Source organism: Acanthopagrus latus, chromosome 22 (assembly GCF_904848185.1).
Source record: "Acanthopagrus latus isolate v.2019 chromosome 22, fAcaLat1.1, whole genome shotgun sequence".
Taxonomy (NCBI): Eukaryota; Metazoa; Chordata; class Actinopteri; order Spariformes; family Sparidae; genus Acanthopagrus; species Acanthopagrus latus.
In genome coordinates this window covers 22,887,457-22,903,432 of record NC_051060.1, presented here as the reverse complement: position 1 = coordinate 22,903,432, position 15,976 = coordinate 22,887,457, and the positions used below count along the sequence as shown (strand labels likewise).

The window sequence follows — 15,976 nt, the reverse complement described above, 5'->3', positions numbered from 1 at the left end:
ATCACTACACTGTCCTGACACATTGGTTAGTCCTCACCTTACTAAAATGTTAAAAGTGTAACTCTGGTAGAATCATTATGAACACGAATGTGAGCTTAACTGCAATAATATCAGGATTGCCAACAACACTGCCTTATAATAGATCAAATAAATAAATAAAACGTTTATTTATTACCATGAATTGTACATGGATCATCTGATGGTAAGGATGCTATTTTTTGTCCAGGATATGCAGCTTTAGCCTCAGTCTAAGACCCTCTAAACGTTTCAAAAACGTAATCAGAGATAGTTTTTCAGCCAATGCAGCAGCTAACGCTAGCTTAATTAGCGAGCCAGGTGAGCCAGTCCACCTCCGTCTTCACTCGAAGAAATGTTCTGTCAAAAACGACCAGCTTGAGCGGCGTGGCGACGGGCCGGCACCTGTTCAGAATAGTGAAAATAAGCAGCTCGCGCACCATTGTTGCCACTGCGGGCACGTTTCAGTCAATTAAACTGATGTCAGGTGATGGTAATTCACTGCTTTCCTCCATCGAGATAAAGGACTCATGCACACACACACACACACACACACACACAGCACGCATGCATGACCACGCACACAACTACACAGTGTATCACATGGCTTCGTTAAATGAATAATGAGGTTATTCTCTGCACGATTGCAATAAACAGGCCACTGCCATGACCCCAGACATAGAACTGTCACATCCAGTTAAGCACTTACTCACACAAACGCTCGCACATCTATTCACAACTGCACATACGCTTCGTCTTCACGCAGACACGAGTATCATCAATATTTACTCTTTTGCAAAGACACTTATAATCCATCGCAGAGCGTACTCATTGCTCTCATCATTTTATATTAAACAGCAATAATTGAGTGTAATCACTTAGTCTCCAGCACCGACGCCATGTTTCCTTCCATCTCCACTCGTCCCTCCGCTCAGTCAGTCATCTTTCATGCAACAGTAAATGTGGATGCTCGTTAGCTGGAAAGCATCAAGTCCCAAACACACAGACGAACATATGCACACATCTGATGAAAACACGCAATGAATTAATGATTAACCAGTTGCAGCACCAGCGCCAACTATCTCACACACACACACACACACACACACACACACACGCATATACACACACACACACACACAGCTCTTGCAGCACAGATAAGAGTAAAGTAGGGAATAAAGGGGTTTTGCTGTACCTTTGTTTCTACCTACAGTTTTTCGGAGAGGAGAAAGGATCCGTAGAGATAAAAGAGGGAAGAGTGTCATCCCGCGTGGAGCACCAGAAGAAAAGACAGCAAAAAAGTAGCGATAAGCTGTCGTTAGTATACAAACGAGCCTGTTCTCTGCCGATTGACACTTGCATGCATATGGTGCACAATCATGCAAATGGTGGGGGGGAATGAGAGAAGTGCACATAGGCAGCACACGACTGACACTTCACCGTCTGAGCAAACATGTTTTTTTTCTTTGCCTTCTGCTGAAATGCCTCACGACGAGCTAAGTGCTTGAGGCTCGCTGACTACTTGAGACCTGTGCAGTGGCAACCATTATGACTCTTGACTTTGCTTGGTATTTAGAAAAGGAAAAGGAAAGGTTAGGTATAGCTATAGCTAACCAAACACTTTGTTTGAATATAAAGGCTACGGGACGTATACAAGTCTGACTCGCTGCTCTCCCTCTCACTTCTTCCCTGGTTGTGTGAAGAATTGTGTGGTTTTTGTTTAGTTTTTTTTATCCAATTTGAGGATAATTGGCTGTTTCTTCTACATGTACCTCACCTAACAATGACACTTTCTGTTCCTGTCTCTCCTGTACCCCTCTTCCTCTTCCTCTAAGCTGTCTCCCCTAGTTCCAACGATTTTCTCACACACCCTCCTGCTACCCTGGTTTTCATCTGCCCCTCCCCCTCCCCTTCCCCGATGCTGCAGAGGTCGAGCAGGAACAGTGGAGTGTGTCACTGCATGTTAGCTGTGGAACTGAGAACAGTACACAATTATGTAATACACAGAAACCTGGGTGAAACGAGGGTGAGCAGACACAGACGCAGAGAGAGAGAGAGAGAGAGAGAGAGAGAGAGAGAGAGAGAGAGGGAGAGGTGAGATGAGGAACATGCCATGCCGCCATGCATCCCAACACACACACACACACACACACACATACGCACAAACCCTCCCACTTCTCTGCAGCAACAATGGGAGCATTGCAACACACAAATGCACAGGGACAGGTAGTGAAGGCACACAGCGTAAAAAAAATTACGCCCCAAAACCAAGCCGGGCGGTGAGCGAACACACAAAAAAACAAAAGAGCTCTGCGAAGAAGAAAAGAGTACCTTGCTCTGCCTTCAGGTGTGCGAGGCCTTGAAGAGAAAAATCAAACAGGGAGGGACAGAGAGAACATTTGAGAACAACGGCACACCAATACTACAGTTGTATTGTCATTATGCATGCTTTGCCGTGATGGCAAACCATGGCGATCACACTGAAAAGAAAAAGCTTTCCCGAGTGCGTCTGAAAGCTTCCTGCAGAAACAGACAAATGACTAATAATAAAGAGAGCAGCTCAGCATGGGAATGTTAAGTAGCTCTGGAGGTTGTTTACCGAATACATGGCAATTATAAATAATATAGCTACATGTTTGCTTTGCCTTTTAAAAGTAAATGCATAAACATATTTTTTTAAAATATGTTACAATACATTGAGTGTGATGAATAGGGATGCACGATATGGAATTTCTTTGCATTCTATAACTACCTACCTACTTCTCAAGGAGCAAAGACTGATGATTTAATATTTAATCTCACGCAAGTTTTGTGGTGTTAAGATTCAAGACTTTTTCCTTCCTCTCTCAACCCCTCGCAGAATATGTATCTCAGGTGTAATCGTGTGTTTTTCCTCGGAAACTATAAAAAAAAAAGACATGCACAGGTGACACCATGATCCCAGGTGCAGTAGTTTGAATTCAGCGCGCTGCTCTTCTCTACACTTCTTCTAACTAAATAATCAGCCATATAAATAGATCGTGCATCCCTTAAAATGGTTGCTACGTTTGAACTGAGACTGAGCGGTCCTTCGTGAGACTCACCTGGTTTTCTCTGGACCGCTGTGGAGTCGTCACGGGAAAAGGAAAGAGAGAAAAGCAAAGAGAAGCCCTGCATTAGCAACACACTACAGCCGCTTTTGCATGTGGACCTAACATGCAAAACATACCACACACTTTTAAGCATTGTGTCTCCATGTAAGGAGCAGAGAGCTGCCCCTTGACATGCCTGATCAAAACAGTTACTTCAGTAGAAAAAAAAACCCTGTGGAGAGAAAAAAAACACGTAAAATTTCATCTGTCCCAACTTCTCTGGGAATCAGATTGACGTTAAACACCTTCAGCAAACAACTCTTTCACATTTTTCGAATATCGATATCAATATATTGGCATAATATTCTGCATCCTGTATCACACAGAGTGCCTCACACACACATCCAAAAAGAGGCATGAATCCATGAGGGATTTATGGTGGTGTGAGGTTTGTGGATCTTGGGATGCTCCTTCTCAGACCCATATCTCTCTCCTCCACCTGCCCCTTTATCCCCCTTTGACCTTGCACACCCAAATTTTTACTGAGCTGCTGACCCAGATTCAACAGAACCAATGTAGATTCTCGGGGGGGGAACGCTCACTGTGGGATTCCTACATTTCACAGTATGGCATATGAAAAAAATCTGAAAAAGCGCCACACATTAAACTTTCTGGCAAGTATCCTCACCAAGGATCTCACCCGTGGATGACACCTCGCGGGTATCAAACATGCCAGTCTGATTTAGAGCACATGAAAGATCAGTCAGTGAGTACAGTTGTATCTGTCTCTTTGGTCTCAAACCTGCTGCTCGTAGCCTAAAATGAATATTGAGAGATTCCTGGAATCAGAGGCCCCTGGGGAGCATCGCGGACTGACGGCTGGAAATTGAACAAATCTTAATTAAGACAGACTACGTTAGACATTTAAAGTGTCGGCTCTCACACACAATATGTGATATCAGCTTGAGTCGGTGCTGTGCCTTGATCTCCGCTCAGGCTGCACACAGGGCCTGGCCTGTTTCCCACCACTGGATGTAGCTGAGCTGATTTTCATGCTTTATTTTTTTCTCTCTGACGGCATTAAGTCCTCGTAAAAAAATAAAAATAAAAAAAAAATCTCATTTTAACAAACTCAGCAGATGACACGGAGCTGGAGAAGGAGCTGGTGAAGGAGCTGGTGAAGCTCCTGTCTCCATCTTTAGGGAGTCCAAAATGGCTGCTGCTCCTCCTCCCACATAAGAAGGATGACATTGGGAGAGGAAGAGAAAGGACGAAGCATGGAAGCGGGAGCGGGGAGGGGAGGAGATAGTGGCCACAGCTGATGGACAGCAGCAAAGCTCCAGCTCTGGAGAACTGGGAAGGGGACTTAAGACCCTTGAATGTGCAGCCTGAACGAGCAGCACTGTGCGTGCGTGTTGACCGCTCCGTTTCCCATGTAGATAAAACTCCTTTCTCTCAACGCGGCGGCGCCCAGAACAAGCCAATGTGCAGCGGAGGACATGTGGTCCGAGCGTAATCCTCCTGCTCTATTTTACCAGCAGCTTCGCCACTCAAATCCAAACATAATTTTCAGCTTGGGCACTAGACACAAATGCCCTCTGCACTGGATCAGGCGAGTCCCTGCACCATTTTTTTCTTTTTTTTTCTTTTTTTTCCCCCTGACCTACTTTTTATAGTAAGATTATTGTAACTGTCATTTTTTTCCATGTCTGTTTATTAATCCCCAAAGCTAAGCCTGAAGGCGCCATTTTAGCACTTGCTTAACAGTTTGCTCGCCCTAGCCTTCAATTACTAGCCTTCCATCAAACCAGTGAATCTTTTTTTTTTTTTTTGGGGGGGGGGGGAGAGAGGCTGCCTTAAACCATTCATTACAAATGCGGGATGAGGGATTGTGACGGAGGAGGAAATCGTTTTACATATTCATTAAACAATCCAGTGTCGCTCTTAATAACCTTGACCTTATGCATATCTCACTGTGGCTGGAAAAACCCTAAGGTATTCATGGGACTTCATAATGTCACCCTTATTAATTTAATTGTACTGAATGAGGGACAATATGAGGATCATTACCATAAAATATACTGATATTTGCACCGCTAATGACGGGAGCAGAATCAAGTGGATATTAAAGATGACTCCACACAATAAAGCAGTTTAGGACTTATCAACGGCAACAAAAGGGCTGCTGGAGCTGCGACGGCGGATTTTGCCCGCTAAAGTCGACACACGTGTGGGGAGCGAGCGGAGAGCGGTGTCTAATTTCAGCTCGTTGCCCTGACACAGTTAGTCACACTGATACATCCTGATCCACAAGGGAGGAGAAGGCTGAACATGTGTTTTGTGGCCAACTGTTCGCGGTGCTAAGCTGCTAGCTTGGGCCGGACGGTTTTGGAGCAGGAGAGCTGCAGGAGCTCACAAAGAGCCGTGACCGTCTTGCGATTATGACTGCAGTGAAATAATGATGCTTCAGCAGGAGGCCAACCCAGCTATCCCATGATGCAAGAATGATTGCACGCTAAAAATGGGCAAACAGCGTGGGAATATGAATGCTTTTTATTCTTTTTTTTTTTCAGCACATGAGGCACAAACAGGCTGTAGCCTACTTCCCCCATCTCGTTTTTTTCTCATTTCTCATCATCACACATGTCAATTCTGCCCACTCCTCGTATTTCCCCTTCTAGGCCAGTGGGCTAGCAGGGCTACCATTAAGGAATACGGCTGGCAAAAATACTTCCAAGGCCCAGTCCAGTCAGTCAGCCAGCCATCTGCCCGTTTTAACGAGCAGCTCCGGGGCCTTGTAGCTCCCCTCGTCTACGAGTGTGGGTCTGCGCGCAAATGCAAATGTGTCTGAGTGAGTGCATGTGAGGACCGTGCAGCTTGATAATGTAACATATAAATATTCACAGGTTTGACAGATTGCTTTCATCGCTCACTAATGTGCGGCATAATCAACAGTGTGCCGACAAAGACAGGTGTGCTCAGCGATTGTTCGCGTCTTAAGTGCAGCCAAAATGGAGAACGTCTGATGACCCGGAGTGTCCCCTGAAAACATTTGGTGCTTGACTGTTGCTTGAACAACAAGTATGAAGACACTTGTGGACGTAACAGTAAAAAAGAAATCCTGTGCTAGTGTGCCAACAGACAGTTTGAATTGACGGCGGTGTTCGCGCAGGCATTTTCCGGGCAAATTAGCCATCTCTGTTCTCATTATCCTCCTAATTATGGTTCCCTGTCTCTGTGGCATAATCAACAATCAGCCACATCAGTTAATGGGAAGGCAGGAGAGAGCAGCAGTCGGATCAGCCGGGGAGCTAACGTTTCTATCCTCCCTCCTTCACGCATTTTATACTTTGAAAACAGAGGATGAAGAAGAAAAAGGGGGTGGCCTGTGAGAGAGATGAGAGGCAGGCAGACAGGAAGTGGGCAGGGGGTTGGTTCTTGTCCCACAGCTGACCTCCTGGGACAAACTGGGGTACAAGAGGCCTGTGGTGAATTCACTCGTCACACTCGCTCTGCCCCGCGGCTGATGTGTGACCGTCTCTGTCCCTGTCCAAACTGCCCGGCTGAGTCGCGAGCACGCTCTTAAAATCTCGGTTGCCCTGACACGAGGATGTCATAGTTCCCCTGTCAGCTCTCAGGAGGCTCTCAGACAAATGACCACCTCCTCCTCCTCCTCCTCCTCCTCCTCCTCCTGCTTCATCAACTGTTCGACAGAGGCAATGAGCAAATGGGATGAAGCGAAAAAGGGGGGCAAGTCCAGTCCGTCCGCTTGACTGCTCTGCAACCAGCACATCGCGTGCTGCCGTCCTGAGCGATGCCACGGGCTAGTGCTCGAGATTTAAAGCTCCGAAACAGCCTCGCTTGAGCGGCGAATGACAGGACATCTTGCGAAATCAAACGCTGCACCAAAAAAAAAAGCTTGTTCTAAATGAGCACTACAGTGGTGACGAATTATAACATCTTCACCGCATTCGACACAGTTTAAAATAGCTAGAAAAAAGCACCGTTCTGCAGCGTTCAGTGAGCGTTCCCCCTATTTTTTCGGGGTTTTTTTGTTCTTGTTTTTTTAGCAAAATTGAGTCATCCCCCAAAACCATGTCAGTCTGGTTCAGATTGGCAGGAAGTGGGTCAGCAGTGGAGGAAATCTGACATGGGTCCGTTCACACAAAGTTATCTTCTACAGTTCATACACATGGAAAGAAAAAAGAGTTAGGCCTGTAAGATTATAGTGGAACTGTGTATTCTCTGGATTACTGGTCTAAAAATGAAAGATTAAAATAAATAGTACCATAGAAGAAGAAATAAAGTAATTCTCTGCATCTGCTAGCATCGGTCTTGCGGCTAAAAGTGGACCCTGCATTATATCACAGTCGGGCTATGTGATAGTTTAAACAAGTATTAGCCGCTCAGAAAACTGGAGGAGGTAGAATAATGTAGAGTAATGTCAAAGTGCTGCATCCTCCCAGAAAAAAAAACAAAACAGGTGACCTTGGCATGGAAGCAGAGGAAAAATAGATGAAGTTGTTTCTCATCCAAACATGGAGTGTGTGTACCTTCGAGTCCCTGCACCACCTTGCAGGAGCTGAACACATTTAACGGAAGAGAAAAGAGAACTGAGTGGTGTAATTTTAGTCATTTCAGCTAATACCGTATCCAACGCTTCCTCATCAAAAGTAATAACTGTGACGGGAGAGGAAACGCTGAGCACATCACCTCCAATTTAACTCCCACGCCAAATATGAAGACGAGCTGTAAAAGCAACAACCAGCAAAGGAATATTTGGATTCTGTGAGTTTTTAAGCAGCACACCATAAGATAACTTTAATATATATAACATATATGATGCACACCAGCAAAACTGAAGGGTTGATTTAACCTTCTTTTTTTTTTTTTTTTTACCGTACACTTGGAGGCCGAGAGCAAAAACCTGCTGTTAGGACAGTGTTAAATTTGGAAGGAATCCCTGTGAATTTTTTTTTTTTACAAAGGCTGTAATCAATATTCAGTGCTTGACACAGAAAGCTCTGGAGCCAGCCCTCTTACCTTCTGTGCAGTATCGACCTACATATCCAGTTTTGGAGCAGTCACAGTAGGTTTCTCCATCTGCCAGCGAGCAGATCCCGCCATTCTCACAGGGGTTCTCTGTGCAAAGGCCCATCATCTCCAAGCGTACTTTCTGACTATTGATGAGCGTGGGCAGCTTACTTCCATAACTGAGGTCTGTGATAATTCCCTTGAATGGTGGCAGCTCACGAACGGAGGGCAGGGTGATGGCAGATGTGCGGATGTCTGCCGGGAGCCCTCCGAGGAAGAGGTCACTGACGATCTTCATGAACCTCCGCTGGGGTCGCACCTCCTCCGTCTTGGTCTGGCCATCCACCGCCAAGCCAGTCCGCAAATCATGCCGATTGATGGCGCCGAAGTGCCAGCGGCTGTCGTTGACCATCTTGTCGGAGGTGATGGTGGTTTCGGCGCAGTCGATGCTGATGCGCAGCTGCAGCTTGCCCTGTGATACCATGAGGAGCAGGAAGTCGCAGTATCCGCCGTCGTCGAAGTAGAGCACCAGGCCCTCCGATTCTGAGGTCTTGAACTGAAATGTCAGGTCACTTCTGGAGCTGGCGTCCCAGCGCAGGTAGCGAGCCCACTGACCTTCAGAGCCAGTAAACTCCAAGCCTACGCTCAGGCCCAGGACGGTACTTAGCAGCAGGAGGACATGCCCAGTGAGGCCGTTGGGATTCATTGTAGAGAATAACAAGATGCACCAGAGAGGGTTAGAACTGGGGATAGATCCTCAAAGTGATAATAACATCTGATTATGGCTGCGCTCCCCGGATTTATCTGCTGAACGTTATATTCCACATTGATAATTTTACAGTCAAGCGGAGATTGCAATCCGTTTTATTTTTTATTTTTTTGTATTTTCTATTCTCGAGGCAGCTCTCGTGTTGATAATGGACGGAATTGAATCTTCTCAGCCGAGCGTATGCAGAGATACATATGGGGGGGAAAAAATATCCAATTTCCACACACACACACACACACACACACACACAACGTGGGAAAGGTTAAAGTGCTAAGATGAAGGCGATCCTTAGCGTGCTGTGTCAGTGATTCAGAGCTGCGTCGTGAGATCTCTCTTTGAGGCGACTTCCTGGATTAAAGCACATAACCTTCATCGTCGGTCCGGTGCCGTGCCCCATGGTCTGGTCTCCAGCTTCGGACACACCTCTGACAGAACTGCAGAACAAAAACAGATCGGTTTAAGCAAATATTCAAGTCTTTCAGTGTCATTTGGCAGAGAAGTGATGTGCTTCATTTCATTCAACAACTTTTAAGAAGCACAAAAATAGATTTTTAACCTCAAATGTTCCATTTTGATTGACACTGTGTGACAGAGGCATTCGTTTAATATTTGGAATCACATTTTGTCGTGCTGTTACATTATATTAGCATATATTAGTGTAATTTAATCAGTTCTAATAAAAAATCATATTCAAAAGGAGGCTGAGTTGAGGGAGCAGTGCAAGCTTTCGTGCCAACCAGCTAAAATAAACAGAAAATCAAGCTGGATGAGAACATTGAGATCATCGCTCGATGGGGATTTGTCTCTCCATGCCGCCATTAAATGTCACTAAATAACCACTTTTAACATCCATTAAAGGTTTTTATGAGCATTTTAATGCGGGGGGTTTCCATTTCTACCAATTACCCGTTTTATTTGAAGACCAACTCGAATAATCGCTCAGAGTTTTAGAAGTCGTCATTTGAGAGCTGAAGTCCCTGACAGCGGTGGCACAATGCAAACATTTTGAGGGGTGGAGGAAGAAAAAAAAACACCTAGTCGACTGCTGCTGCTGCTGATTCTGTGATGAGTGAAAATCCATTGAGGTGAGCCAGAACATGTGTTAAGCCTCAGACGTTAGCCTGCTATCTGTAAGGGCCTGCTGGGATCCTGATAAATATGACTAATTATCCACCGCCACTCTCACTCTCTCATTTGCATGTCTTTGGGGGATTACAATCATAAACAGCTATTCAGAAAAGATGTTAGGATGGTGCTGCTTCATATTCCAAGCCAACCACTATTAACAGTGTTTTCAAAATTTCCTCCCAGTGAATACATATTCAAATTCTTTTCTATCGCCGAAAAACCTGGATGACACCGGTGCGGAATATTAACAAGTGCGCTGGAGCCTCGTGCTCGCCTGCCACACCTGTACTCACTCAGCTCTGTTTAAATTTGCTCAGCAGAGCTCGAAATGATTCACATGGCGAAACCTTATATGTGTGTGTACTCTTCCAGCCCTTTGCCCTTGCAATTGTTTTGGCAGTGGGCTGCCCACCAGACAAACGCATTGTCCAATCATGACAGTCGCACAGCACCATGCAACACAATAGGGCCTTTAACCACCTGCCCTGAATAGTTAATCTTGCTGCAGCAGGCGAGCTATTGAATTCTAGTAACCGATACCTATGCTAATGCACTGTGTGTGTGTGTGTGTGTGTGTGTGTGTGTGTGTGTGTGTGTCCCACTGCAAGGAGTGTGTGCATGCTTGTGCCTCTCTGACAGCGCCGGGTCGTGCCTGCTCGGATCGGTCTTTGTTTAAAAAGTGAGTCAGTGAGACAGAAGAGAGGTTAAAAGGTTCTGTGTGGTGAAAATATCCCCGAACGCAGCTGTGTCAATCCGACCCGACCGACTGCGGAGACGCGCCCGTCTCGTGTGCCTTCAGTGGATGTGCTCGTGAAACCTGAGACCCCCATGAAAACTGGCCCTGGCCTCCATTCAATTAACATGACTTATTGTGTGTACTGCCTAACTGAGGCATCAGGTGTCCCTGTGAGCAGTGGATGTGACAGCGGTAGGCTAACAATGCTAGCATGTTCTCTCTCAATTAACTAAAAGGGGATACCTGGTCGCATTAAAGTCATTTATTCACAAATGCAACACTCTAAAAACATTATAATGTTGATTTATATCCAATTAGTTGACATTTGAGGAACAGAAAGACATAAATTTATCGTGTGTCAGAACCGTCCACCTGCTAGCTAGCCTGCAGGCTGAGCTAATTGAGGCTAATGTGGTGAAAAGTCCACTTTCACACACGACACATCTCACGGACACTTCCCCTCGCGGGCCTGTTATGAAAGATGCCCTTTAGCTGAACCCCAACGCCTCCTAGCACCATTAGCAATGAAAAAGCTAATTAGGGAAGCTAATTTTAGCCACATTAAAGAGGCACAGAAACTTTTTTGTTTTTTGCCTTGACCCTCAACAGCCACGTTAGCCAGTGTGATAGAGTCATAACTATGCTCGAATAAGCAACATATTTTCCAGGGATATGTACACACGTTGAATTATTAACCGGAGTAGGATATGAGATGACCTGCACGGGAGGAACCGTCACGGAGCCATAAATGATGCATTGATGCATTCAGGTTCAGATGCTGCAGATTTATTGACATGTTTTGTAACGTAACCTCACCCCCCATCGCGCGCTGGAGACCCCACTGTCCTCCTGCTGTGAACCCTGTCTATCACAAGCTGCAAGCCTGGAGGAGCGATTCAAACCGACATCAGTCACGGGCAGAGGAGGTGGTCCCTGAACGTCTCTTGTGCTAAACCAGTAGCAGAAGAGGCCTTCAGGGACCAGCAGAGGGCCTTATAAGGGGGCACCAGCAAAAAGAATGTGTTTGGATCTTTTTTTCACATGATTAGTATTATTAATGAGGTGTTGAAGGCCTCTCTGGACAGATAAAAGTCGTCACATATGATTTTCAAGCCTTTTTTCCAGGAGATTTTGAACTGCACTTACTCACTCACAGCACCAGCAGGCCCTTTAATGGACGGGACACGTAATTTTGTCACGCAGCGCGCAAAAGAAATCTGTCGTTACTACTGAAGAGAGAGTCTCACATTTAACCCTATCTGCGTCAGATGTGAGAACACAGCGCACAGAATAACAGGAGAATGGTGCACTTGTGAATTAAATGTTAATATAAACATGTAAATGATATTTAAGGGGTGTTGGCGTGTCAGAGAACATCAGCTCCTGCAGGAATGTTAAATTATTGTGTTGATTGTTATTCTAAGAGCCGAGAGACAGGTTGGATTTGTCACCCAAAAAAGCGCAATCAGATCATAATTGTTATTTTGAGCAGTTGGGGGAATATTGGAAACCCTCAGCAGACAGTGAAGCGCTTTAAAACCGAGCAGAAATCCGACCCACAGCCCGGCACCGATGAATAAAACAGCGGCGCAGCAACATTTTCCAGCCGCGCTCCAGCTTTTCCCTCCGCTCCTCGCACGGTGGCAGTCTGACTGTTGCTCACTCAGAGGGCTTGTGTTTGGATTAAAAAGAAAAATACAAAAATACGACGTGATATTTGAGCAAGAGTCGAGGTTTAGAATCGTGTGCGGATCGTGAGAAGTTCTGGCGGCTCCCCCCCTTTTTTTCTTTTTTTTTTTTTGCTTTCGTGCTAAATATCGTGCGTAATGTTCCGAGCCGCTCCCGCTGAGAGACGCGATCCGGTGAGCTGAAACTTTCCTCCTCCTCCACCACTCAGCGACCACACAAACACATTTGTCTCAAATTCACCTCTGGTTAAGTCAACGCGGGTCCCCTTGAGATGCGGTTGTTATTACCCACAAACTAACGCGCTCTTCCGCGGTGAAACTGCGGCTGAGGAGCTTTCAAAACTAATCATCCAAAACCATCCCGTTGCGCGTCAAATCCTCCCTCCTTCTCTCTCCACAGCTCAGCGCAAAACTCACCAATGCCACATAAAAAAAGGAACATTTGTGTGTCAAAACTTCAGAATCCCACATCATGAATACAGTCACGAAACACCTCATGGAAGAAATACATCCAAATTAAACAAATAAAACCACGAACAGCCCAGTTTTTTTTTACAATGTGCTCCTACCTTTTTTCGTGAAGAGAGAGACGATCCCCGGACGGACGCAGCCTTTTTTATTTCGTCTAAATACAGCAAATTATAATAATCCAGAGCAAGATCCCATCCAGAGAGAAAGAAAGCGCAGTGTCTTTTTTTTGTATTTAATGGTCGTGTGCCCGGGGCGGTGGGATGCTGATGCTGATGCTGGTGATGGGGAGGTTATTATAAGTGAGGCGCGGTGGAGGGAAAGGCGAAGCAGCGGTCCTCCTTCCCCCGGCTCAGTGAACGCGCATCTCTCTCAGCTCGGCTCACTCAGCGCAACTGATGATGATGATGGGGCCCCTGGATTTTCATCCCACACTGACGCTCTGACCCGCCTTCTGCACGGCGCTCTGCACAGTGGGGAGAAGGAGAAATTCAAATTGGAGAGAGAAAATAGCCCCTCAGGAAAAATTACTAATAATGAAAAGTCTTTCTTTCTTTTATTCTTGGACAGGCTTTTTTTTTTTTTTTTTTTTTTTAAATATGAATTCACCAGTAACATAATACTATCTGTCCTCTGGGATTAGGGAGAGTGCAGAGTGAATTTATCCTCTTTCACATGCATCTGCACAGCCGTGCATGTTCTTACTGTGTGGGTCAGATGTGGCTTGTTTTAGTGTGACAGTAGCCTGAATCAGGACCTCAGCACGGGGACAGCATCCCTCCCCTTCCCCCGGCTCTGTGCAGGGTTCAGCACCTCGGACAGCTCCCAGCCCTGCTGCTGCTGCTGCATGGTGCCTCATCATCATCATCATCATCATCATCATCATCATCTTCTGGCCCTCAGTGCTGACAGATCCGATTATGATGTGATTATCAATAAACCGGTTCCAAAAGCGTGCCAGGGCTCTAAACAGACTCCCCTCACGAATGTGACCTACCAGAGTCGCGACCTCATGAACCCCCTTTGTGGTGAAAACTCCTAGAAACTTGATTTTAACAGAGAATACGGCGAGTCATGGCTGCATCCTTCCCGCCAACATTTAAATCTCTAGAAGTGTTCTGCTTCCTGCTACTTCTGCCAAAACAGCCATGTGGAAATATGGCTCCATCTGATTGACTCAAATCAGAAGACTGGTGACTGACTGAAGAACGACACCGATTTCCAATAATGTTTTACTTGGTTTATATTTGGCGGACCCTGCCACCCTTCTGAGAACAGCTTGTTTTTTGAGTTATGGAAAAGATAAATATTACTCAGTTTGTATTATAACCTCATTAATATCGTAAGAATTTGAGTTCTGACTACATACCAGAGAAGCGCTACGAAGCTTGATAACATAAAATAATAACTAAAACTATCTGCAAAGTCTGAGTAACCACTGTGATATCTGTGTTTTGTGTTGCAGAGATATCGACTGAAGCTAGCATGCTAACCAGCTAGCCTCCTCCCGTCCTGGACTGCTAAGCTGCACCACTAACCGAGGTGGCCAATTCTTGCATACTGTAGCTTTGGTATATATGTATGTTTTTGTTTGTTTGTTTGTGTTTTAACTGAGCCTACAATGCATTGAATAAATATAATATTCACTTTACCTTTTTTGGAGTATTTTACACTTACTATAGTCAACTTATTTGGTATTGTTTCATATCTGATTGTACCGTATCGCATCGTATCGTACCATATCGTACTGGGTTTTATCTTAACTTGTAGATCATGTAGTTTTTTTCATCACAGGTTGTCACATCTGCTGTGCTGGAAAATAGAGGAAGTGACACTGACATCCCAAATGGCACCAACTTGGAGTGGATGACAGAAAACCTACATGCTTGTTAATTTTTAACAGACAGTGTTTATAATGACGACAAAGGAGGTGACATGACTCCTCTTTCACAAAATCAGCCTTCCTGTAACATCATTTGTACCTACAAGTAGTCCTCTGCTGTCCGTGATGATGATGATGATGATTATTCGTGCCATTACATAACGTTCATCTAAAAAAAAGTGTTTACAAAGTGCCACGAGAAGAAAACACACCACAGGAAAACAAGCTGATAAAATGTATCATCAGAGGATTAAAGCAACAAAGGAAAAAAGAAATAATCAAAAGAATGAATAGATTTATGAATTACAATATGATTTTTAGACAGAAGAAAAACAGCACAGAGATGAGAAATCGTCAGGATTAAAAAAACAAACTGCATCAAAGCAAAACTTTGCATATCTTAATTCTACAGGCATGGGCTTGAAGAAGTGCTTCGGGACCTTTGGTGTTGAGTCTAGACTCAGGGTCAGGCAGTGAGGTCCCGCCTGAGGGTCTTGACCTGATCTCTGACTTGAGGGGACCCAGGAGGTCTTTCACATATCTGGGCACCTGGCCAAGTTTAAAAATGATAAGCCCTCGCAAACCAATAGCAAGATACTAAATCGGGAAATACACTGACTCTCTGTCTCTGGCACGGATTCAAATACTAGCTGATGCATTGAGAAATAGCTGGAGGCGTGAGCGTGACGCTTGACAGCGGCAGGGCAGGAGAGAGATGAGAAGAAAAGGCATCAATGGCCTTTTTCTTGTTCTGTGTAGAATAAACCATAGAAACCTGAAAAATCCTGCAGGTCGTAGAACAAAGAAAAAAAAAAGGGAAGAATGTACAAATGTGTAACAGATGTGAAATGATACAACATCAAAACTTTCTGTATGAAGAATAGACCTTTAAGGCCCTGTATGTTTTGGGATATCTTAGCTAGGGTTAGACTATAAGGACCAGAAAACATGCAGACCAAAACAAATTGAGATTGTGTCTAAAACACAGCCATGAGGAGCTCCACAGGTGACGAGTGCTGACAAAAATTAGAAGCTGGTACTAGTAACAGTAAAAAAAAAACATAGAATCTGAGCCAAGACAGTGGGAAACCAGACACTAACCCACTGCTAGAGGAGGTGAATTACAACAACGCGATGAACATTGTTAAATGAGGCACTAAGGTCTAATAGGATTCAAATGAAACA

General features: G+C 45.0%; 1 protein-coding gene across 9 annotated transcripts in view; it reads right to left on the bottom strand.

Annotated features, from left to right (window-relative positions):
• Positions 1-13,334, bottom strand: part of nrxn3b (neurexin 3b) — a 282,849-nt gene extending 269,515 nt beyond the window's left edge. For 5 of the 9 annotated variants that reach the window (XM_037086525.1, XM_037086531.1, XM_037086527.1 and 2 more), the window contains exons 1-5: positions 13,011-13,310; positions 8,130-9,323; positions 3,099-3,116; positions 2,347-2,373; positions 1,211-1,222 (exon numbers count right to left, since the gene is read on the bottom strand). In XM_037086525.1, the coding sequence (XP_036942420.1) occupies positions 1,211-1,222; positions 2,347-2,373; positions 3,099-3,116; positions 8,130-8,826 (754 nt within the window). In that variant the 5' untranslated portion in view covers positions 8,827-9,323; positions 13,011-13,310. Of the gene's footprint in view, positions 1-1,210; positions 1,223-2,346; positions 2,374-3,098; positions 3,117-8,129; positions 9,324-13,010 lie in introns of all 9 variants that reach the window. The other 4 variants (XM_037086532.1, XM_037086533.1, XM_037086530.1 and 1 more) reach the window with 3 other exon arrangements.
• Positions 13,335-15,976: the final 2,642 nt, after the last annotated feature.